Below are 25,751 nucleotides of genomic sequence, written 5' to 3' on the forward strand. Positions count from 1 at the left end.
AGGCTTGCTTCACAATTTTAGTGAGAAAATTATGGAAATGGCTGATAGCGGGTATCCAACATTACTATAAGGCCACAGGTTGGTGTCCAGTCTAGCTGCACATTTTCTAAACTGCTTGGCATTTTGCGAACCAGTGTGAAGAGGTAGGCATTGGTGCCTCATAAGTAGACACCATCTTTGTATGGACTGAAAAATTGTTTGACAAAATGCTAACCCTGAACACACACACATCTTTCTTTGTCATTATCACGGGAATTCATTAAGTCGTGGATATTTGAAGTACAATTGTAGGTTGTGTAGAGTGAGGGGATGTATGAATTAAAAAATGTCTTAATTGCTTCCTTTATTTATATGCTTCTAGCCTCTTTTCACATCATTCTGCAAGATGCTGAGTCAATTTATCACCCTAATGGACATTCTTTTTAAATGTATAGTAATATTTTCAGGTTTCCAAGAAAGTCTCTGAGGTTGTGTTACAGAACACCCAGCCTATCGCAGCAGGTTACAGAGAGTTTTATGGAACTTCAGAAAGAAACAACTTACAGATTGCAGTATCATCTGTTAAAAATGGTCGCGGGTAGCAAGTTTATATTTGAACTGGCGTAAGTTAGTTGTTTATAAATATCCACTTTGACATCCATTTTAGTGAAAATCATTTTTGCTTTCTATTTAGTGTTTGCCCAAGTTACTGCTTGAATTTTGATTATATATTGCCTAGATCTTTTTTGTCAGACTTACCTAATGAAGCCAGATGTTATCTGGGATAGATTTTCTGGTATTGGATAACAATTCTATTCTGTTTTGTCTTGGCAACTATATGTAACACTGCAAGTTCTGTACCAAAGCAAATATTTACATATTTTGTGTTTTACCTAGGCAAATACATGATGTATTACCCAGTATTTTCTGTTGTCTTGGGCAAATGTTATAAACAATTCTGCTTGTTACCTTGGAAACTAGGTATAACACTGATATTCTGTTTACCAGGCAACTATATTTAACACTGCTATTCTTTTTACCTACAGGCAACTAGTCTGAAGCCAGTTCTACATTTACAAGAACCAGTCTTCCCTGCTTACAATGTTAGAAAACGACAGCTGTTGCAGTCTCCTCCTTATATCTCTCAGAACTATCAAGACATTGGTAAGATGCTATTTTAAACTTCAGTTTTAAATAAGTTAATTTAGAAAGGTTTTTTTTAAAGGGATGGCCTTCTTTATTATTACAGTAATTCTGTTGATAATAATATTAGTATAGGAAGGGAAAGAATTGAATTAAATTATGTTGAAATTGCCAATAGACCCCAATGAGAATATATCCTTTTGGTTTGTATTTAAATTTTATTAAACATAAGAATGATAGCCATTCCAACGGTATATGATTAAGATGTGATTGTAGTTGTTAAATCATCTTATAATAAAGTGCCAGTTATTTTCTGTTGACTGCCATTGGTGATATATAACTGATGGCAATACTGACAACTGAGTGTGCTGTGGGTGAGTGGAGGAGGGACAAGAAGTTTGTGGATTTTATGGCTGTTAATGAAAGCCTTTGAACATTACAAAAACAATAAAATTCACTGTATTTGTCCTTTACGGAGTTCCTGTTCTTGCAATATACCCTTTTCATTCAAAACTTTAAGCCTAGGAAATTTATTACAATTACTTTTTGTTTTCAGCAAAGAACAGACATGCGCTTGAGAGAGATGATGGAGGTTTGACTATTTCTTCATTGGCATTGATTGCAAAACATTTATGACTTGCAAGTATATAAAAAAAATTTCTTTGAAGAGTCATAATGCCTTTGTTAATTAATGCGGGTGTCACAGTTTTTGTAAGGAACATGAACATATTTGAGCCGTGCATGAGAAAACAACTAGTGGCTTTGCGACCAGCATGGATCCAGACCAGACTGCGCCATCCGCGCAGTTTGGTCAGGATCCTGCTGTTCGCTTTCAAACCCTAGTGCAGTTAGAGAATCTGTTAGCGAAAAACAGATGGATCCTGACAGACAGGTGGATGTGAGCAGGCTGGTTGGTTCATGCTGATCGCAAGCCACTATGTTGGTTTTTCATGGCCGGGCTCGTATAATTAAAAATTTCTTGCTATTAAACATGTCTTTGATAATAGCCATTCATCCACAGAAAGCATAAAAATATTTTAAAGCAACTTTTTCATGATTTTTGTGAAGAAAATATTTATCCCAAAAATCCATTAAAAGGGGGGTAATATGAAAATGACCAGTGGTACAAACTTGCTTTTTGAAAGATATCCTAATAAATAACCAAATATAAATACTGTGCAAAAGGGAGGAAATGATTGCACACTTTTGAATTAGTGGAGAAAATCAACTTTCTTGCTGCTATTTTACTAATATCTAACACTTATTTTTGCTCACTTTATTAATTTTCAGTGTCATATATACACATTCTGTGCCAAACTTAGTGGAATGAACATGTTGTAAAATTTCACCTCAACAGTGAGCGAGTAGCTATAATTTTGAAATGACTATGTTTAATGGTAGCCTATATTTTCTGGCAATATATTTTCTATAGGAGGAAGATTATTGTGGTGCTATACAGCTGTGTCTGGAATGTCAGAAGGCAGCACTTACACTCAGACATTACAAATGTATCAGGTAATTATCTCTGTTGAATGTAAAAAAGGAACTGCTTCTGTTTGCTCATTCTCTTGGGACTTCCAGAAATCAGTGTTTTACTGTAGATGAAAACAATTGAATATATACACTGTAACTTAAACAAATTACCAAGGATTTTTGTTTCTAAATGTTAATATGTACTGTATTTGTGGACATTTTGCTGGTCAAATAGTTCATGAATGGCCGTTTCCAGGCATTTCATTAGCAAAAATATTGTCAAATTGCCAAAAACTTTAAAAACTTCAAAGCTGATTGTTTAGTTTTACTAGTCTATAATGATGTGTGTTGGTGAATGTGGAAAATTACTCTGCCTGATATTTTCCTGAATTTCTTCATTTTTTTTTTTCAAAACTCACAAAGTTGACATTTCCACATCGTGAACATTTCCACTTAATACCATAGTATTGCCAGCAAAGATCTGATGGTTTTCCATGATTGATTTTGTTTATTTCAGTGAGTTGAGCTCAAAGTTTACAAGACACACTAGAATTGATATGAGGAAAACCAGTTAGATATTGCCTGTCTAAAACTGCTCCAAGTTTGACATTGCTCATTACGAGGAAGGTTCAGTTGCATTACACGCTACTTGGTAAAAGACAGGTAAGTCCTTATTGTGCCAGTTGTGGTGTACAGCACCAAGAAAACATATTCATATCTTATATGCTGTACTGTAAAATCTTTTAATGTCATAGGTGTGAAATCTTACGAAATTTTGATGAAAATGGCTATTTTGAGAGGATATCAGCATGCAGATTTTGAATTTTGAATATAAAGTGAGTGATAATTTTAGCTTTCTTTGGGATCAAAGTTTATTGATTCACTCAGACACAGGAAAAGAAGTTCCTCAAGAATATTAACTAACAGCTTTATATTTTTGCAGTATTATATTCTAATAATGTCACTTTTACAACTGGACATGATGCTCAATAATGTTATTTTATTCATTATGGCTCTAAGTTGAACTTTTTTTGAAGTTTTAAGTAAATGTTACAGAATCCAATTGTAGTTGCTTCCTGTGAAAATTCTTTTTTTTTTTCTCCACTGGATGGTGCATAGTTTGTTCGCCTACCAGCATAGAAATAAAATATTCCAGTGTTATGAAAAAGGACAAAATTGCAATTGTTTATGTTACTGAAATAGAAAACTGATATTTCAGACTGCAATAGACCAGTTACATCTTCACTTTACCAGTGCTATACAAAATGCAGCATTCCAGATTGTGTTTGGATATGTTAGAACTATGTTCACCATTCAGGATAAACAATTTAATAGACTGCCAGTACTCAGATTTCTGTAAAGTAAGTACATTTTTTTGTTAAGACATGACTCTGTATATGTTCATTCCAATAGGACAACAGAGTCTTGCAATATGAGCAGTCAAGCTTATAATGGAAATACTCTTGTGTTTTGAGTATTCCATCCAGCTGGCTTACGGAAGATCGGTGGTTCTACCACGTGCCCGTCTGTGATGAATATATTGCATGGGGGGCAACTGGGGTCTTCCTCAACATCAAAGCTGGAATGGCGCCATTATGACCGATTTGGGTTGATGAGGTCATTAAACCCAACAACCAACAAAAACAAAATGTTTGTGTAGTACATGAAGACTTTTGTTTCACTTACACCACAGTCGTAATTGTTTTTAAAAAAATATGGGGACAACATTTCAGCAAGTATTTCTGTAATCAATTTTACTGTGAAATCTTCTTTTATCATTGACATAAAATTTGGTTTGTTTCAGCCAGATTAGGACTTTCTTTGGGGTAACAAATATTCTTTGGGTAACAAAATGTGGACATAAATTAGTGAATTTTATTTGTTCAGCTGACTTAAGTGTAAGGATTGCTGTATTCATGCAATTACAAAAGATCAGTCCCAAAGAATAATGATGGTATTAAAAGATAAAAATATAGTCCGAATTAATTTTTGAAGTGGATTCCTACATTCTAATTTGTGTTAGCTGTGTTTCATCTGTGTGATAATTTCAGCATGTGGACGATAGAGAGCTTCACGGCCATGTTGAAAAGATCTGTGTAATCGTTATGGTGTGGGTGTGATGCGAAAAGTTACTACAATACAATCGATGGCATGATGAGCACGACCGTTCGATACTGTACAGACAGGTAATCTTTATACTTTTGTTTTAAGCATAAGAAACATTCATTATGAAATATTTACCTAAGAAATAACATATTTCCCAAACATGGTTTTTTATCGTCGAATAAAATTTATTGCTTGAGTTCAGCTGCAAAAGAATTATATTCACAAGAGTGCAGCCAAGAGTGATACAACAATACACATCTGGAATGACAATGATTTTATTCAAGTGAAGGTCGCGGTTTAAGATATGATATTTCAATTTAACACAATATAAGGATTATTATCAGCATACATGTTTTGTGTCTTGTTTTCTTTTCCCACATGCCACTATTACCTTGATGCCATGATTTAATATCTGTGACATACAAGCTGTGTTTTTGCTGCAATATTTTTCAGCTTCAGTCTTCTTAATAGAAAAATAAATTGGGTTGTGTTAGAATGAATGTTTTTACATTGCCGAAATATTTTATTGAAATACTAGCAAATTCTAGGTTGTCTATGATTTTGTTTACAGATGAAGATCTAGTGATGCGATTCAATGAACACGGTCTATATCAGCAGAAGCTTGAACATGGACTGGGTGGAATATGGCAGGACATACAACGAAAGTTAGGAGTACTTTCTAGGTATAAAAAGCTCTCTGCGTTTAAACTGAGGTATTTATACAATTCCTTGATAAGTCATAGGTTTAATTTATTTGCAAGTAAAATTTTAACTTTTATAAAATTGAAAAAAAAAAAACAACATTTAAAAACAAAAAATGTACTGTAAATTAAGAAAGTATGACTCAAAAAAATGTTTATTTAATTGATATTTACTTTGCTTCATTAGGTAATTTTATTTCATATTTATTACTGGTGTAAGTTAAATTGATCTTAATTTTTTGCATTGTACTCAGTACACAAGTCATATTCTATGAGAAAACAAGTGTTTTCTGTGTCATTTCCGGGGTCTGTATAATGTCTTTCCAGCAAAAAGTGAAAAGTCTTCATTTTATCATAAAAGTGACATTAATTAAGTTTGAACCTTATATGTATTTAGTACATATTTATACATGAATTCTGCACATAAATGTACTTGTATTTCAGGATGATTGATATAGTGAAGATTTCTGTGATGTAAGTCAGAAATTGCAGGACTGTCTCAAACAACAGAGTCTGAACTACTTCAAAAATCACCACAGGTTAGTCAGCATTTTTACAATGGTTAGAAAATGATTTCTGTTTGATTTATACACATATATTTTAGCTCAGTTGTGATGAAAGCTTCAAGCTTATTTGAACCATTCTTGAGTTTACTCCCTGGAAAAGCCAGTACTAATGTCATTAGAAAAGATGTGGTCATGACCCCAGTGGGGCTCGAACCCATGACCTCCGTGATGAGTGGCTGGCACCTTAACCACTAGACCACTGCTCCCCTTGATTTTTATTTATAGGAAGATTTATGGAGACTTTATCTGATCATTTGAGATCATTCCAACTAGCTGACAGTTTTCTATTGTATCCATGCCTACCCACAACTTCCTGAATACCTTTCATGTAATGTTCAGAAAATTTATGACCCTTACTGTATTCATTACATGTCTTTACTAGAGCAAAGATGGATGAGTTGCGAATGTTTCTGGAGAATGAAGGCTGGGAGCTGTGTCCTGTCAAATCATCATTCCATATACAGCATCTTGTGGTAAGTAATTCATGTGTTGCCATGGTTACTGTGGGTGTTGAATAAGTTCAACTCATGGACAAATAATAACTTATAACTCCTGTAACTACTAGACCATACCTTCACATAAAAGCTGATCTGCATTACTCTGGGCTGAGGTAAAGTTATCGGCTTGTATTGGTAATACAAAATGAGCAGAGGAAAAACAGTCTTACTGACTACCAGGGCAAAGACTGTGATTGGTCAGTTAGTATATAGGTGGGAATAAATTATACTGCCATGACAGCCTATCCTACACTAGAGTGTTCAGCTGAATTCAAAGACTGGGTGTAAATATTTGATTAGAAACTCTTGAGACAAGAGATTGAGAAATTTGACATCATTTTTCCCTAAGTAAAAATATTTTCAAATTGATTTAAATTTTTAGGTTAACTAGTATGCTTTTTGGACAGGGTTGTTTTTTGTTTTAAAAAATTATTTTCAGAGGCTTTTTAATCTCAGTAACTGTACAGTGGTTATATCAAACCAGTATTATTAGCCACTTACATTTGCAAACCGAGTACAAGCAAATTCAACACTTTCCTTACAGGAAATCAAGTTCATGAAGCAGGTACCTCACCAACGATAACATCAAGCCAATTCAAAACAGTTCTAGCATGCGCGACCAATCGATTCCTCGAATAAAAAGCTATGCAAATATTTTGAAAGAGTACTCAGGAGGAAAGGCAAAGTCCATTTGTTGTTCAGGCTGACACAGACTATAAAGAAGATGTATTTGCAGGAACAGGCGTATGTTAAATAATTATATTTTATTATCTCTTAAAGGCCTAGATTCACTACTATATAAGTGCTCCCCCATCCTCCCGCCAAAAATCCAATATACAAACTCCCATCTTATCTGCGTGCTTGTCAACTGATTTATGTTACCGTTTAACTGATTAGAGGGCAATTAGACACAGCAGGGACCCCAACTAGACCATGAGATGTGTGCAGTGGAGTTGAAAGAAATTATTTTTTCTTCAGTGAATGTGGAATGATAATAATAATTATTATTATTTTGATATTATATAATGATAATCCACTATTACTTTAATGGTATAATAAAAATAATCGTATACTCATTATTATTATTATTATTTTACATATAGGATGATTAAAAGATACAGTAATATTATTGATTTCAATTTAGACAAATGTTATTTACAGTATTCTGGCAAGCTTCAGATGAGGAGAAAGTCACATTTTTCTAAAAATATCACAATTCTCCAGGACAGAATTTGAAAAAATAAAAACTTTGCCATATTTCTTTTAGTAAGTTTCATTATTATTTCAATTATTGTGAACATAAGTTTCTGATTATTTTATTATTGTGTTTGATCAAACAAATATTTGTCTTTACATAGGAAATGCAAAAAAAAAATCTGTGTAACTTTAAAAATTATCATTTATTCATTAATTTAAAATTAAATTAATTGTTCCCCTTCTTACTAATTGATTCACATTGTAAGGTTAGATGTCTCTCCAATAAACAATGACCCTTGTTTTTTGGAAGCCATACTGTGATGGTCATGAGCCCCAACTGTGCTGGTGAAGACAGAAATCCCTTGGCCAACTGCCAAAATCTAGGCCTTTAAGTTCAGTCTTACCAACCAACTAAAATTTAATGCAGGGGTCAGTAGGGCAAAGGCCAAGGTCACAATGACCTTAAGACTAGAAATGGTGTTTGCTTAAGAACTAAAGAGCATAATAGTCAATCTTTATATTATAATTGCCTGTGGTCAGTGGATGACCATCTGTTGTTTTGTTGGGTCAGTAAGTGAAAGTTCAAGGTTACTGTAAATATTTTTAGATCGATTGCTGGAGAATGAATGGGTCTGTGGCCATCAAAATCTTAGCATGAATAGTATAAGGTCAATTAATGTCACTGTAGTTTTATAGGTATGGGAGTATTTAGTGAAAAGGTCACAGCATTCATGAACCTGAACTTTTTATGAAAATCACCAAGTTACCTGTTTGGTGGCATTTTTTTGGCATATGTCCAGTCATTTCATTGTATGGAATAAATTCAGGTTTTGACCAAAAAATGTTTCATTTTGTCGGGACATGAATTCAGGAATTTAACTTTAGAAGTAAACTGAATGGTTATTTATTTATTCATTGTTGATTTTATTATGCTGATTTAGCAACCAAGATATCCACAGAAAATTAGTCCCCGGCTAACATTTATGATTTGACAGTATGTGTTTTACTAGCAGACAGGTTTTGTTTGTCAGATAGCCCCACCTGTACCTCTCTTACAGGATGATATGAGTGGTGAGGAGTACAGTGATAGTGATTCTGATGTACCTGATGAACTCAAGCAGGATTATATTGATGAGTTAACAGGAGAAACACATTCCAGGTATACCTTGTATATATTATTACTTAGCCAAAAGAGATTGTTTTAAAGGCGTACGCTAGAATTCCCTGTATATGAGATGGGCGAAAATTTTCCCAATAACAGAATTTCTTTAAACTTTGGATATTGAAGGACAATCATCTAAGAAACAAAAAAATGCATAAAAATCATAGGTCACGGATTTGAAAAAAGAGTATTTGCCTTGAAAACGTCATTTTTGGGGGAAACGGACGATCTCTAAAGGGCAAGATAACTCTTTTTCGATACGGTGACCTATGATTTTTATGCTTTTTTTTGTTTCTTAGATTGATTGTCCTTCACTATCCAAAGTTTGAGACATTTGTTATTGGGAAAAATTTTCGCACCAATTTTCTAGCATACGTCCTTAAAACAAATTCAATTGGAAGTAAGGGATTCTGTTACATTTTATGTACCGGGTATTTGGGCTATGGCATTGTTTGTTTAAGTGTATTTAAAATTATGTTTATATGATTATGTAGTCCAGTAAATGTTCTTAAAAAAAGCTATGTTAATGGTAAAAAAATAATGACAATTCCACCCCATTTCCCCCTCTGAATCTAGTTTTTTAAAAATGCATATTTTTGATAAATGTACTTCTTTTGACTCCATACTTCTATGTTTGCCAGGGTACAAACGTTCGATATTGTTATGCATTCATCAATATTATAGACCCCTATCAGTGATTCTGTCTTTCCATTTTGTCTACTTTCAGGCCGGGCAGAAGAAGATATTCAAGGAGTCGAAGTTACCAGAAACATGTTTCGATAGTAACCAATACATCACTGAATGTGTTCAGAGTCATAGGTATGTTGTGTGATATATAGGTGTCTTTATAGTAGAAATATGTCTCATAGTCTCAGTCTCTCTAAAGCAAGCGCTGCTGGAAAGATTACAGGATTGTTTTACTGGTTTTATGTTGGGATTGGAATATTTGGCTAGAAGGGTATCTATTTATGTGGTAACTTGGTTCATAGTTAGATATTCCCATCTAGACATGCAATCAGTGATGGAATCTTTTTATGCCCCCGAAGGGAGGCATATAGTTTTTGAACCGTCTGTCCGCAATTTTCGTGTCCGGTCCATATCTTTGTCATCGATGGATGGATTTTCAAATAACTTGGCATGAATGTGTACCACAGTAAGACGACGTGTCGCACGCAAGACCCAGGTCCGTAGCTCAAAGGTCAAGGTCACACTTAGACATTAAAGGATAGTGCATTGATGGGCGTGTCCGGTCCATATCTTTGTCATCGATGGATGGATTTTCAAATAACTTGGCATGAATGTGTACCACAGTAAGACGACGTGTCGTGCGCAAGACCCAGGTCCGTAGCTCAAAGGTCAAGGTCACACTTAGACATTAAAGGATAGTGCATTGAGGGGCGTGTCCGGTCCATATCTTTGTCATCGATAGATAGATTTTGAAATAACTTGGCATGAATGTGTACCACAGTAAGACGACGTGTCGCGCACAAGACCCAGGTCCGTAGCTCAAAGGTCAAGGTCACACTTAGACTTTAAAGGGTAGTGCATTGATGGGCGTGTTCGGTCCATATCTTTGTCAACCATGGATGGATTTTCAAATAACTTGGCATGAATATGTACCACAGTAAGACGACGTGTCGCGCGCAAGACTCAGGTCCGTAGCTCAAAGGTCAAGGTCACACTTAGACGTTAAAGGATAGTGCATTGATGGGCGTGTTCGGTCCATATCTTTGTCATCCATGGATGGATTTTCAAATAACTTGGCATGAATGTGTACCACAGTAAGACGACGTGTCATGCGCAAGAACCAGGTCTGTAGCTCAAAGGTCCTAAACTCTAACATCGGCCATAAATACTCATTCAAAGTGCCATCGGGGGCATTTGTCATCCTATGGAGACAGCTCTTGTTCTTACATGTATTATTTTACAAATAATAGTAAAAATAAAATCAAACAAATCACTTTCTTCATAGCTTTATTTTCTTACAGTAGCCTGGTTAAACAAAGTGAGGGAAATGATGTTGCAGAAGTAAACAATAACATAGAGATCTGGTTTTGTTTTATCATCTGCTGTGTACCATTGTGTACTTTTCATAAAATAATATTTTCGAATTGAGAAATATACTATAAGCAACAAAAAGGAATCATCAAGGTTAGTTTAATATAAAAGAAATTAAAGATTGCTGCACAAATGTACCATGAGTGTCATCTTACACCCTGTGATGTAAGATGGAGTCTAGCACTAATAAAAAACACCAGAATCTTCTGTCAAGTTTCAGGAAGAAAGTATGATTATTCTATAGGCGCTGTTGTTAAATTATAAATAATTTGTAATGGGAAAGGCAGTACCTGTCATAACAGAAGTGTCATTTACAGAGGCTATGTAACATATTTTCTTTCATAAACAGAGAAAAATGTAACATACAGTCAAACTTCATTCACTCAAACTCCATAGGACCAGTAAAATTTGACCGAGTCGTCAGTACAGTCGAGACTGTTTTAAGAGACCGACTTTGGGAAGCAGCGAAAAAGGTCACATATGACAGGGAGTCTCTTAAAACAGTCTCACTTAACAGGATGACGCTGGTTTCATATATTTTTCCAATTAATGTACATGAATATCGGATACTTATATATTGGCCTCTTTTAAGGTATGAGTGGAAAATGATTAAATACTATTTCTTTAATTGCATATTGATAAAATATAAATTTCAAATAATTTGCATCATTCGTATGATGTTGATAAAACAAATTTAAGCTCATGATCTGGCAAGAAAATAAAGGAGAGCAGTAAAATATAAATGTTCCATTTGAACTATTTACACACTGCTCATGAGGTTTATGATATTTATATTTTTGTGTACTAATTGTTCATTGACATTTATTCGATTATTGACTGCATCTTTAATCTGTGTTTACTTCGTCGTTTCCTGTTAAATACCGCCATATTTTTGTTTCACCAGGAATAAAGTTAATTTATGCACCGACTCCGAATTCTTCAGCTACTTTATACGCTGGTTTTCCCTAATCGAGCAATTCAAGTGCCTTAACACGCTGTTCTAATGTCAAAACAGTTCTTTTTTATGTTTTTCATCAGCCATTTTTTGTAAACAAATAAGTTCTCGTCTCAAACAACTTCACGCGAGATAAAGAACGGTAACTCTATCGTGTAAAGTCTTGCGAGGGAGCGTCAACGGTCTAAATATCGATTCGGGAGCCTGATTTCACAGTCGCTTGTCGCGTAAGGCAGGGGGTTGCTTAATTCAGACTCTTTTAATAGTAAATTGCGTCCGGAGCATAAAATAGGGTCGCATATGACAGGGAGTCGCTAAATTCAGGGGGTCGTTAAGGCAGTCTCGACTGTAGTTTGAGCCATCCAACAATCTAGATTATACAGGGACTTTGCCAGGACATGTTGATGAGTTTGAGCGAGGGGTGGTGCTCAAATTATCCCAGTTCGAGCGAATGAAGTTGGACTGTATATATACAACTAAAATCCAACTATTAATTGCTCTGTAGCAAAAGTCAGTGTAATCATTAATTACGTACTGGTATTTGTTTTTGGAATGTAGAAAGAAGGAATGTAGAGTAAGTAATATGTTTATTACAGGGAAATACATACAGATGATGAGGTTGTTGAAGCCTATAGCATTTGATGTGATGTCATGCATGGCTCAACTGTTTGATTTCTACATGTATTCTGTAAGTGATCTTTATAGCACGTTTGATAAGGCACAATTCAGTCCACTGTTATACCAGTACTATATTTTCATGTTTCTGTACTTACATAATCAAGTCAAGTATAGACATGAAAACATGAGCGTTTGAGATTAAGATATTTTGTTTGTTAGCTCGAATTAGAACTATTTCTGATATTTATCTATCATTGACTTAAGGCCCTTTAATTGCACTTACACAAGTCAAAACTGAAGTTGCAGTATGTTGAATTTGACTTAGAGTGAAAGGAATTTTGATGGGACTTAAACATTTTTTTTGAGATAACTAGTGTCAACTGTACCTTTCGTTGTATATGAAAATCGATGAATTAGGATGTTTTTATTTATCTTTCAGGTATACATTTTCTTTGGAACAGAATTGGTAAGTAGCATTAAAAGTATGTAAAACAGAATTTTTCTGTTAATAGTATTCTAGTGTGTTAGTAATCAGAGGTGCATTTGATTTACCTAATTGTGATTCAGTGAATCAATAAATTGTTCTTATTATTTTAAACCATGTTTCTCGTGTTTTGATTTTAAATCGGCCACATCCAAGAAATATGTAGTGCCAACACCTGAAGCTTTTACTTTCCTAAAATTCAAGACTTTTAATAAATCAGAGTGTGCAAATAGAGGCAATAGATTTGTTGAAAATATTGTTTGACACTACAGTAACGCTTGGATGAGTTAAATAGTCGTAGAGATGTTGAGCTTGATTCATTTCAAATCATCACCAAGTGGAGATGCGATTGAATGGGTATCATGTTACCATTCCATTGAAATGTTGAAATTAAGCACTGAACCAGAAACAGGATTTGGAATCTGGTTTCATTTTTGGGTAAATCAAATGCTGTGCCCCAGTTGGTATTTCAATAACTATGAGAAGATATAAGTGTCTTACATCAATAGCACAGTTTTACATATTGCTTCATTTCAGTGAAAATGTTTAAACATTGTGTCCACTGTCAGATCATTTGAGCCACTGGTGTACTCCCATATGATTTTGCTATCATTAATTATTGTGGTAAACTCTTTTGATATAGTGAAAATTACCTTTTTATTTATATATCTGTTTTACCTCTGTATCGCAGTCAACGATGGATGATCGGCATATCAACAACAGATTGAGGTCAACGTTACAGAGGATACATAGCAGTTTGATAGCTGATCTACATAACACTGACACCATAGAGGATCCGGAACATATTGAACATAGGGTGAGCATTTATAATGCACATATTTACTTCAATTTCTCCAAAATGTTAGCATAATGCCTGTTAGATAGAATTAAATCTGCTCCAGAAGTTAGTATGAAATTCAGTACAGAGGCCAAGGTTATGAAACTTGAGTTTGGAGACCAGTCTCAGAATACTGCCTTGCCATTGGTCAGTTTTAGAATTTTACTCAGAGATAACTAATCAGATGGTGTAGTTTGTTGACTGGACTTCAAACTCAAGTTTATAACCTTGGACCCTTTATGCCCCCATACATTTATGTGGGGGGGCATATAGCGTTGCCTATATGTCCAACTCCTCCCACACTATTATCCTGATTCGCTTCAAACTTTCAAAGATGAACATCCTTGATGTGCAGATGACCATAAAGCAAGGAATTTTTTCTATGAATATTTTTACTGCAGTTGTGACCCTTTGATGGTTTTGCTATATGGAATATGGAGAAAAATCTTGTGTCCAACTCCTCCCACAATATTAGCTGATTTGCTTCAAACTGTCACAGATTAACAAGCTTGATGCAGGGCTCTTGCGAGTAGGCGACTTGAGCGAAATAGTCCCTTTGGAATTTCAAACTTCCCTTAAATCTAATCTCAAAGAGAAATGCAAGTCGCCCGATTTTCTTTGATATCCACACTCACTAATTACCGCTACGTGGACTATTGACAATTTGCACGGTGTCAAAATGAGTGTTGAATACACGAACACACGCTGACAGTATAATTTAAGCTCTGCATACTTCAGGTACTTGCGAGATTTTTCTGAGAAGTGTGAAAGCGAATCAAATTATCCGATACTCTACAGTCCATTGTGTGCAGCCAATTAGTGCCGCAGTTACGTCTTTGACACTTTGCGTTTAATTGCCAACATGTTCAAGTGCAAAAATTATGTTTATAAAGAAATTGCTGATTAACTATGCGATTAGTTGGAATATTGTACACAATTTTTTGTTATCTATGGTAAAGAAACGACATATAATGTATTAACTATGTTAAATTGACTTCTGTTGATGAATTGATTTGAATATGTATTTCTAGTTTAGACAGTTTACTTTCAGTTTATTCGAGTGAGATACTGTTCACGGATGTGGTGACTCGGTGTTAAATGATAAACAGTTATAACCAAAAATCGGCGCATCGGCTTGAATTTTTGAAAATGACTTTTATTCAGAATTTTGTAATGAAACAATAACCACTGTATGGGAAATGATGTAACTAAGAAAATGAATGGTCACATCAATATTTTTTATCTGGAAACAAGAACATTATAGCGACCTTTGGGATCACTCAACAGCGTTGAGGTAGAAAAAGTCTTCCCACTTTTCCCTAAAGTCTCCCCACTTCTCTCTAAATCAGCTTGAGGGAGAAGTGACTTCTCCCAAAAAATTTGACCTAGCTAGACCCCTGCTTGATGTGCTGATGGCCATAAAGTAAGGATTTTTTTCTGTGAATATTTTTACTGCAGTTATGGCCCTTTGATAGTTTTTGCTATATAAAGGATGGCACAGTATGTTGGGCCATCCGTGTCCTGTGGACACAATTCTAGTCATGTTTTTTATTATGTTATCATTAAAGAAAATTTGATTTAATTTCCTTTGCACTGTATGTTTAAGCCTGCGTCCAGAATTTTGAATATAGCAGATTTAAACCAGTGCTTCTACAAGTTCTTTCGTGTAGAATCCTATTCTGCTGTGACTTACTGTTTTTATACAGTTGGTTAAAAAATAATTTAAGGGGACAACCATGTTTAAATGGTTGTCACTGAGTTTAAATCACTTGCTGCTCACCTCAGTGGGTTTGAGCACTGCTTTGGTCCGCATTTGAGGCTTGGAGAAGGCTAGTGGTTCTTAAATTTCATTTGTTCTTTTGGGGCTTTAGTGATATAAAACCCAAGTGTTCTATGTGGTTCATATCCCAACTTTCCAGGAAGATCCCAGGTGTCCATCAATGCCTGGGATCTTCCTGGAATGTCAGTTTTATGAACTACCGGTACATTGAACATTTTGTTAGTATATATATAGCACTGTATAACTTGCGAGCAAACTACTGGTATATACATGTAGATCTATTGTAGTTGCTATATTTTACTATGACCTGATTGTTAAGTTACGTTTATTGTATGTATATATGCATGACAAGAAACTGTGTACAGTTTAAGTCAATAAAATCTTCTTCTTCTTCTTAGTATATGATTAAAGACCAAGAAAACAAATGAAATTAATCAAAATAAATTTGCATTTGTTAGAGTAATGCTCATGATGTACAAAATTATTTGTGTAAATATTTTCAGGAGAAGATCCCAGCCCCACATCTCTCACCCATTGTAGACTTACACAATCCACAGAGGAGGTTCGGACTACCTGAGAGAATTGTCGCAGCAGAGTCACTGTATGTATATCACTTTCTTTAGTATAATTTAACATTGTCTGAAATTAATCACTGCCACATAGCTCTATACACTTATAGTTCAGTCTGTACAACTGCCTGGTCAATGAAACACTGCAGGTTTTTTTCAAATCATAATTTAGGGAAAATTACTCTGATGCATTAAAATTTTATCATTAAATGTCAGAATTGATTTGACTCCCAAATACTAATTAAGCAAAGTTGCTTAATTCTTTGTTTGTGGTTGAACTTAGTGTTACATCAAAGATTCCTGGTTGATTTTAGCCTGAAACGTCTGATAACGGAATAAAATCTGTAGCAGATGTTTTACATGGCATCCTCGGTATTTTACTTTCATGAATACTATAGTGAAACACTGCTGACTAGAGCATCAATGGCTTTTACACCCAGACTTACTCAAACAATTCCCCGGCTGTTTTCTTTAACCTTAAGCCTGCTGGCGGCAAGTGATTCTGCCTTTACGACCAGTGCAGACCATGATCCGTCTGCACATCAGGCTGATCATGGTCTGCACAGTTATTGCTATTCTGTCAGTAAATTTTCAGTGAACATCCCTTCGAATAATAAGTGGGTACTGCCCAAATTGAATGATAGAACAGTCTGTTATAGAAATTTTGCAGGGTTAAATGTATGGATGGCTTGTAAATCCAGGATAACTCAAGCATTTTGTTCATCCCCTTGTGACAGTATGTGATTGGTGTTTTATCATAATTTGAAACTAAGCTTTTATTTTCAAATAGTGTTATTGAGTCTCATGATTTGTGGATCTCAAATTTTTTTATCACATTCAGTACTAATTATTTGTCCTGTGGTAATCTAATATATATTTCAGAGTGTTTCTTGGGGAACAGATGGAATTTTTACAGCCCCATCTTGAAGCTATCATTCCACAGAATAAGAAAGCATTCCTTCAACAGTTTTATTCACAGGTAATTTAGTACCAAGATTTTTAAACAGCAGTTAAATATCTTTTAAAGATTTTGGTATTTTTATGTAGAATTCTTTATGTTTCAGATGGAAAACTTGGAAGCAGAGTGACTTAAGCCAGTCTTTTTAAACATTATTTAGTAATCAGTATTCCCCAGACTGTGTTCTATTATCAGATAGTAAACATGGCAGGAGAGTTAGGTAAACCAGTCTACTGGACTGTATCACAATATTTAGTAAATTACCCTGACTTTGTTCTATTATCAGCCAGGAAACATGGCAGCAGAGTTACTTAAACCGGTCTACTGGACTGTAACACATTATTTACCCAGACTGTGTTTTTTTTTTTTAGACTGTAAACATGGCAGCAGAATTACGTAAACCAGTCTATTGGGCTGTATCATGTAATGTGATCAACTATGAACTTGTCTTACAACATATGGCAGCAGTTAAATGGGACATAAAGGAAATCATGTCACAGCACAACTCATATATAGATGTTTTACTTCATGTAAGTATTCAGCATCCATGTACATCGGAGATTTAAGCATGGTTAATGATAATAAAATTGAGCCGTGCCATGGGAAAACCAACATAGTGGGTTTGCAACCAGCATGGATCCAGACCAGCCTGCGCATCCGCACAGTCTGGTCAGGCTCCATGCTGTTCGCTTTTAAAGCCTATTGGACTTGGAGAAACTGTTAGCGAACAGCATGGATCCTGACCAGACTGCGCGGATGCGCAGGCTGGTCTGGATCCTTGCTGGTCGCATACCCACTATGTTGGTTTTCCCATGGCACGGCTCAGATGTCAGATAGGTGAGAGTAGTATTCTTTGGTACTCTCTTTATTTAATTGGATGGGATTTGTTGCCAAGTGGTTGAAGACGCTAACTCTGATGCATTTGTCCCTCGTCATTGTGGCTTCCAGCCCTATTTAGGATATCATGTAAAGATTTGGTTAATGGATGGTTGATAGTTCTATCCAGGTGCCTTGTTATTTTCACACCATTTCATGTATCAGAGCACATCTTTATTCTATAGAACCTCTGTATCATCATAAGAGAGATTTTGAGATACCACAACAATCTGCTAAAAGATATCCACTGCCCATCTTTCATTTAAACATTTTATCTTTAGTATTTACTTCAAAATGTTGAAAATCCTCATCATCTATTAAACGATTTCATCAGGTAAAGCTACATTCACGTAACAGTCGTTTGTGTAAAAACTTCAAGTTTTTTTGATGGTAGCACACATTTATACTGTGTTTAGCTATACATGTATAGAGTGTGTACTATTTTAAACCTAATGCATAGTACTGTTTATACACATAAACTAAGTCTTGTTAATTTCATGTTTAAATAAACTGTATGTAGTCAGTTAAAATACTTTTGAATATGAAATTTAGGTATAGTGTACCTTTAATTTTAAAGTGATATAATTTGCTGGAAGCACCAAAAGCATGTACAGTAGAATTCCGCTATTAAGACCACCAATGGTTCTTTGTAAAACTGGTCTTATTAGCGGTCTGGTCTAATTAGTGGACAAAGGCTAAACGGGGAAGGTCTGGAAGATAATAACACATTGGAATACAATCAAGATGCAATAATGGCAAACACAGTGTTCAGTTTATATGTAGCTTTATTTTTTTAGCTCACCTGAGCACGAAGTGCTCAAAGGTGAGCTTTAGTGATCACCCTGTGTCCGGCGTCCGTCGTCGTCCGTCGTCCGTCCGTCCGTCCGTCCGTCCGTCCGTCGTCAACAATTTGACTGTTAACACTCTAGAGGTCACATTTTTGGCCCAATCTTAATGAAACTTAGTCAGAATGTTACCCTCGATAAAATCTTGGACGAGTTCGATATTGGGTCATCTGGGGTCAAAAACTAGGTCACCAGGTCAAGTCAAAGGAAAAACTTGTTAACACTCTAGAGGTCACATTTTTGGCCCAATCTTAATGAAACTTGGTCAGAATGTTACCCTCAATAAAATCTTGGACGAGTTCGATATTGGGTTATCTGGGATCAAAAACTAGGTCATCAGGTCAAATCAAAGGAAAAGCTTGTTAACACTCTAGAGGTCACATTTTTGGCCCAATCTTAATGAAACTTGGTCAGAATGTTACCCTCAATAAAATCTTGGACGAGTTTGATATTGGGTAATCTGGGGTCAAAAACTAGGTCATCAGATCAAATCAAAGGAAAAGCTTGTTAACACTCTAGAGGTCACATTTTTGTCCCAATCTTAATGAAACTTGGTCAGAATGTTACCCTCAATAAAATCTTGGACGAATTCGATATTGGGTCATCTGGGGTCAAAAACTAGGTCACCAGGTCAAATCAAAGGAAAAGCTTGTTAACACTCTAGAGGTCACAATTTTAGCTCAATCTTAATGAAACTTGACCAGAATGTTAATCTTGATGATCTTAAGGTCCAGTTTGATTCTGGGTCATGTAGGATCAAAAACTAGGTCACCAGGTCAAATCAAAGGAAAAGCTAGTTTACACTGTAGAGGCCACATTTATGACCATATCATAATGAAACTTGGTCAGAATGTTAATCTTGATGATCTTAAGGTCAAGTTTAAATCTGGGTCAGGTGGGGTCAAAAACTAGGTCACTAGGTCAGATCAAAGGAAAAGCTTGTTAACACTGTAGAGGCCATATTTATGACTGTATCTTCATGAAACTTAGTCAGAATGTTAAACTTGATGATCTTTAGGGCAGGTTTGAATCTGGGTCATGTCGGGTCAAAAACTAGGTCACCGGGTCAAATCAAAGGAAAAGCTTGTTAACACTTTAGAGGCCACATTTATGACCGTATCTTAATGAAACTTTGTCAGAATGTTAATCTTGATGATCTTTAGGTCAAGTTTAAATCTGGGTCAGTTGGGGTCAAAAACTAGGTCACTAGGTCATATCAAAGGAAAACCTTGTTAACACTCTAGAGGCCACATTTATGACTGTATATTCATGAAACTTAGTCAGAATGTTAAACTTGATGATCTTTAGGTCAAGTTCGAATCTGGGTCATGTCGGGTCAAAAACTAGGTCACGGGGTCAAATCAAAGGAATGGCTAGTTAACACTTTAGAGGCCACATTTATGACCATATCTTAATGAAACTTGGTCAGAATGTTAATCTTAATGATCTTTAGGTCTGTAGGTCAGGTGAGCGATACAGGGCCTTCATGGCCCTCTTGTTTTTAATTTCTATATATACTATTATTTTATAACCAATAATAATACATGATTTTTTCTATGAAAGTCATCATTTTTTTAGATCTAATTAAATCCATTTTAATCCAGTCAATTCGATCAGCGGGCATTCGTCTAATACAAACAAATTAATTATTTCAATAATTTCTTATGTTAAAATGTTTGATAGTTGTTTTGATAACGTTTAAAGGACTTGTTAGCAATTAACGGATAAATACACAATATACATGCTTAACGTGTTAACACGATGTCGCACGTGTTAATTCCCGTGGCGATTCGCGGTAACATACAGAAACATTTGAGTGGTCGTAATTGCGGTGATTAATTAAGTGTGAAAAAATAAAACAGTTCTGAAATTGGTGGTCGCATTAGTGGATTAGCGGTCTGGTCGCATTTTCGGGCAAACGATCATTGGTTTTAAGAAGGAAATATTCCGTTCTTTGCAAAATCGGTCGTATTAGCGGTGTGGTCGTAATTTCGGCGTGGTCGTAAGTAGGAATTTTACTGTATTGAATTCTTCAAAATTGATGAAGCCATGTACAATTTACTTTTTCAGCAATTTTCGGATTTCAACTCGTATTTGAGTGAATTATGTCGGCATATGCCTGTACCTAGAGCTACCTATGATCACGTATGGGACCAAATATTGCGCATATCAGGCCGGACCTTTGTAGAGGGGTATGCCAATGCAAAGAAATGTAGTATAGAAGGCAGGGCCTTGATGCAGCTCGATTTCCAGCAGTACCTGAAAAATATAGAAAAACTTATAGATCTAAGGTTTGTTTTATACAGTGTCTTTGTTATTTACATTTTTAGCTCAACTATTCCAAGGTACAATTATAGTACTAAATAGGTAATCAAGCACCTCTTCCGAGCTAGTCAGATAATAGCAACCTCAATTTTTTCCCAGTTAAAGTAGCATTTTACATTTATAAGGGCATTGGTAGGAAATGGGATACCTTTGGAGTAAATGAAAATATAGACACTGGACAGCTGGTAGCTAATAAATTGATAAAGTATATCATGATTTTGCAAACTAAAGATTAACTAATTTTGATATGTTTCAGACCCATTCCGGACAGAGAATATGTGGAGGGCTATATTAAAGCATACTATTTTCCCGAGAACCAGTTGGAATCTTGGTTACCAGAACACAGGGTATATTCACCTTTTGGTATTTCATTACATACAGGCTTTTGCTTCTCTGATTTACTGGAATGTTGTAGACTGCATAATGATTTAACATGCTGTGAAATCATGAATATTCATAGTTGGCTAATTTTTGTGGATTACGTCACAAAATTAATCCTTGGCAAACAAACGAAGTTCTTATTCTTTTATCTTCATAAGGAAATCCACTAATACCTTTTCCAACTGTTTTGGACAAAACTGCCAAAAAAATTTAACCAAGAAATTAAATGATTTTATATTATTTTTTTTGCTAATTTTATAACATTTGGTTTGAAGAAATTTTAGTCCAACTTATTTCCCAAATTAACAATTCATATTTCAAAGAACCAGTAAAAGCAAACAGCCAGAAAATGTTGAAATTGCATACGAAGGTTATGAAATTGTACTGAAATAAGCGAATGCCATTATGGGTCCACTGCCTGAAGAGAAAACCCACTTAGGTTGAATATTACAATAAAGTCAGACTGTCTCAAATCTAATATCTTTGAAGTTATTTTGGCCCCCTTCGAAGAAGGAGGGGTATGTCAGTCAGTGTAGGTTTCCGAATGACAACTTGAGCAGATGACCCTTATTGATTTATAGATCAGTAGGCCACAGGTCAAGGTCACAGTGACCCAGAACAGTTAAACCGTTTCCAGACTTTTAACTTGAGAATGCTTTGGCCTCGGATCACAAAACTTCATAGGGAGGTTGATCATGACCAGCAGATGACTCCTATTGATTTTGAGGTCAGTAGATCAAAGGTCAAGGTCACATTGACCCAGAACAGTACTTTGCCAAATAACAGAGTATTTTGGTCTATTTTCTGTTCCTTGTGCAGTTCTACAAGCTCTTGTTAGTTTGGAAGTGATGTGAAGACAGATCAGGGTCTTTTTTTTTAGATTACAAACTGTAAGTTGATTTAAGGTATTGGACCCGTAATAGAGTACCTCCTTTTTGAAGAGTATTCAAGTCCTACCATAAACCTACTTTGACTGCAATTTTCAAGGGGTAGGGGTGGGGGGGGTAGGTTTAAGCCCCACTGGGACCAAAATTTTTTTTCGATATTTTCCTTTTTTTTCTAGTGAATTTTTACTAAAGTGGAAAATTTTCATTGTATAAGTGATTTCTTGCTGTTCAAAATGAATTTACCTCTGAATCAGGAGGGGTAGAGTTAGACACCTTTAAAAATACTGAGTTACATGTGGTAAAAGTTCTCTATTTTGCCTTCATTCTTTAGATAACATACTGTGGAAGAAATGCAGGTAGGTTTTACTTCTGCCTCAAGGTTATTTTTGAATGAAGTGAGCAAAATTCAAAACAGACCCACAGGATTCGACCTTAATTTTTCAATGTTGGAGTTAGAATTCTGTCTCATTAAATCTGTTTACTTGAGGCACCCTAGAAAAAATGATGTTTACAGTTTTATTTTGTGTTTTATAATTGTATAACAATAGTTTGATGTTTCTTTTATGAAAATTAATGCTGTAATGAATTCTCTGCAAACGTCTTAGATAGTGTCCATCACATTGAAATTTGTCTCTACTTGTGCTTGAGGAAATACCATAAATTATACAAAATTTACAAAAAACGGCATGGTAAAAGTTGTTTAAAGTTTGCAACACAGTGCGAAACATGGTCAACTTTAAGAATATACCAAACAAATGCTATTTTTTAAACATTACTATTAAGGGTCCAATACCTTAAACAGTGTGAACTTAATAAGCACACACTTGACAGTGCTTTTCTTTTTTTAGGAGTATTCTATCAAGCAATTATTGGCGTTAGTGACCACTGTAGACCACCTGAACAGAAAGGCAAGGCAAAGACTCGTGAACATGGTAGAGGACATGGACAAAAGTAACAGGAGATAGTGAACGTTGAACTATAGTAGTGAACATTACAATATGGTAGTGAACATTACAGTACGGTAGTGAAAATCGTATTGTAGGGAAATATTTCCTTCAAATTGTGAACATTGCCTGGGGTGAAAATTTCACTGAAAATATGAACATTGCAATGTAGAAGTGAACACCAAGGCAGACATTATTAACTCAACATTAACCCTTACCCTGCTAAATTTCTATAATGAACTTGTCCCTCTTTCAGTTTGGACAGTACCATTAACTGTTAAAAGGGGTGCTTACCAAAAAGATACTGACTGAATGGCAAACAGTGCCGTCTGCAGACTAAGGGTTAAAAGTGCAGTTGAAAACATTGCTGTGTAGTTGTGAACATTGCAGTGCAGTTGTGAACATTGTATTGAAGGTCAGCATGCAGTGCAGTAGTGAAAACTGCAGTGTGCTAATGAACATTGCATTTGGTGAAATATTTCAATGAGATAATGAATATTGCTTTGATGGTGAACATTGCATTGTGATAGACAATTCATTGCTTGAAACAGTTTGCATAAACATTAAAGACCAGTTGATGGATTTTAAGTTCTGGCAAGAAATTAATATTACATTACATTATTTACATGTAACTATATGTACTCGTGAATAAAAATTAGGGGCTTATTAATTAAATGATAATGGCTTACATAGATTGATCATTTATAACAGAGGCTGAGAAATGCCATTTCTAAATGAATTTTTTGGAATGTTGTGAAGATTTTTATTAATTACAGGGAAACATCAGAATTTGTATTTATGAGAAATCCTCAGAGAGATATCCAAGACCGGGAGTTAGTAGTAGTTCGAGCTATCAAACAAAGTACTTACATTATATAGGGATTTTGCCGGGACAGGACAGTGAGTTAGGGCGAAAGATCCAAGTTCAAGCAGACAAAGTTTGACTGTATCAAGTACCAAAGATAATAGAGATGAAATGAAGTTAAATGAGCCGTGCCATGAGAAAACCAACATAGTGGGTTAGCGACCAGCATGGATCCAGACCAGCCTGCGCATCCGCGCAGTCTGGTCAAGCTCCATGCTGTTCGCTTTTAAGGCCTATTGGAATTGGAGAAACTGTTAGCGAACAGCATGGTTCCTGACCAGACTGCGCGGATGCGCAGGCTGGTCTGGATCCATGCTGGTCGCATACCCACTATGTTGGTTTTCTCATGGCACGGCTCAAATGTATAAAGCTTCATTTGCATTTGTCATTTTTGCTGTGCATTTTAAACATGGGCAGTTCATACCTTTAATTCTTGCATTAGCAAGGTATAGTGGTGCAAAGGTAGTGTCATACTCCAGAGCCAGAGGTTGATTTCGAATCTTAAGGAGAGCAGATTTTGACCAGTTTCCACTATCACTTACCAAGGCATAAGAAATAATTGTTTTTTAAAAATAAGGCATCGGAACTACTTAACACTTGTGCGAATGGCTTGAAATAGTAAGTGGTTGCTGTTATATATGTAATAAATGTATCTATTTCCATGTTTGCCTTTAAGTATTTCAGCAGTAATGAAAGTTAGTTGATAGTTTAATTGGGTGAGGGAAACTGAATTCTTAAGGCATTAGATTTTATGTAGATGTATGTTTTATTGTATGTTTGTGATTCAATGTGCAATATGATATTTGTATGATATACAGGTCTAGCTGTATTTAGGTTGTTCTCAGTGGTGCGACATGAAGATATTTACCACTACTGTTTGCAAGAAACAGAGCCAATAGATGGTTTTAACATAGCACAAGTTATCTCCCCTGGCTGCCATTTTGGTGGGTCAGTCTGCAACAGATTAGACCAGACTTCTCATGATGCTTTGAAATTCTGTTTACTGTACAAAAATCTCTTTTTTTTGTGTATTGTTGCTAAATATGTAATCTGTACTATGTGAAGGATTATGACAAGTGTCCTAATACCTTTACTTATTTTTGTCGAATTTTTGTAAACTGTTAGATATCTAGAATTTGACCCGCAAAATGGCAGCCAGTTTTTTCAAGGGAGATAAATATTGCAAGGGTCAAGGCCAATAGATACTGGACAGTGCTACAATTCGTACCTCAGCTACCTGTATTGTATTTCGAAGTACAGGAAGTAGTCCTTGAAAAGGTAAAAAAGTACTTGAAAAGTCCTTTAGAAGTTTTTATATGTTCTGTTTAATCTGTATGATTCAGAAAGTCGCACTAGTGTTAAAAGCGGCTATCTTTTCAGTAGGACAACTTGCAGAAATAATAAACTTAGTATCACAGCACTATTGTATCAAGATGGTTACATGCATATATAATTGTATCATTTTAAAACTATTATGTGCTGATACTGTTTAATGCACTGCATGTTAAAGTATCTGCTAAATAATGAATAAAATAAAAATACTA

At 35.3% G+C, this 25,751-nt stretch overlaps 1 protein-coding gene and 1 long non-coding RNA gene across 2 annotated transcripts; both read left to right on the forward strand.

The window, feature by feature from the left end:
- The first annotated feature begins 1,110 nt into the window (after positions 1-1,110).
- LOC128549904 (uncharacterized) lies at positions 1,111-2,637 on the forward strand. Its single transcript, XR_008367997.1, has 3 exons — positions 1,111-1,143; positions 1,679-1,714; positions 2,555-2,637. It is a non-coding gene; the product is annotated as an uncharacterized LOC128549904 (long non-coding RNA).
- A 767-nt stretch (positions 2,638-3,404) lies between these two features.
- On the forward strand, positions 3,405-25,751 carry LOC123536114 (syndetin-like). Its single transcript, XM_053527773.1, has 16 exons — positions 3,405-3,431; positions 3,815-3,951; positions 5,861-5,941; positions 6,351-6,441; positions 7,129-7,209; positions 8,721-8,821; positions 9,552-9,643; positions 12,434-12,525; positions 12,895-12,921; positions 13,631-13,756; positions 16,061-16,158; positions 17,009-17,105; positions 17,456-17,614; positions 20,876-21,096; positions 21,387-21,477; positions 23,247-25,751. Exons 1-16 carry the CDS (start codon positions 3,405-3,407, stop codon positions 23,361-23,363), a joined length of 1,638 nt encoding a protein of 545 aa, XP_053383748.1. The 3' UTR covers positions 23,364-25,751.

This window comes from Mercenaria mercenaria, chromosome 17 (genome assembly GCF_021730395.1).
Source record: "Mercenaria mercenaria strain notata chromosome 17, MADL_Memer_1, whole genome shotgun sequence".
Taxonomy (NCBI): domain Eukaryota; kingdom Metazoa; phylum Mollusca; class Bivalvia; order Venerida; family Veneridae; genus Mercenaria; species Mercenaria mercenaria.

What these genes read in the sequence shown, in the direction of transcription:
- LOC123536114 (XM_053527773.1), top strand. Translation starts at nt 3,405, where the DNA reads ATGCAGATTTTGAATTTTGAATATAAA. An exon ending in TACTTCAAAAATCACCACAG is followed by an intron (nt 5,942 to 6,350) that starts GTTAGTCAGCAT and finishes TGTCTTTACTAG; the next exon opens with AGCAAAGATGGATGAGTTGC. An exon ending in CTTGGTTACCAGAACACAGG is followed by an intron (nt 21,478 to 23,246) that starts GTATATTCACCT and finishes TTCTTTTTTTAG; the next exon opens with GAGTATTCTATCAAGCAATT.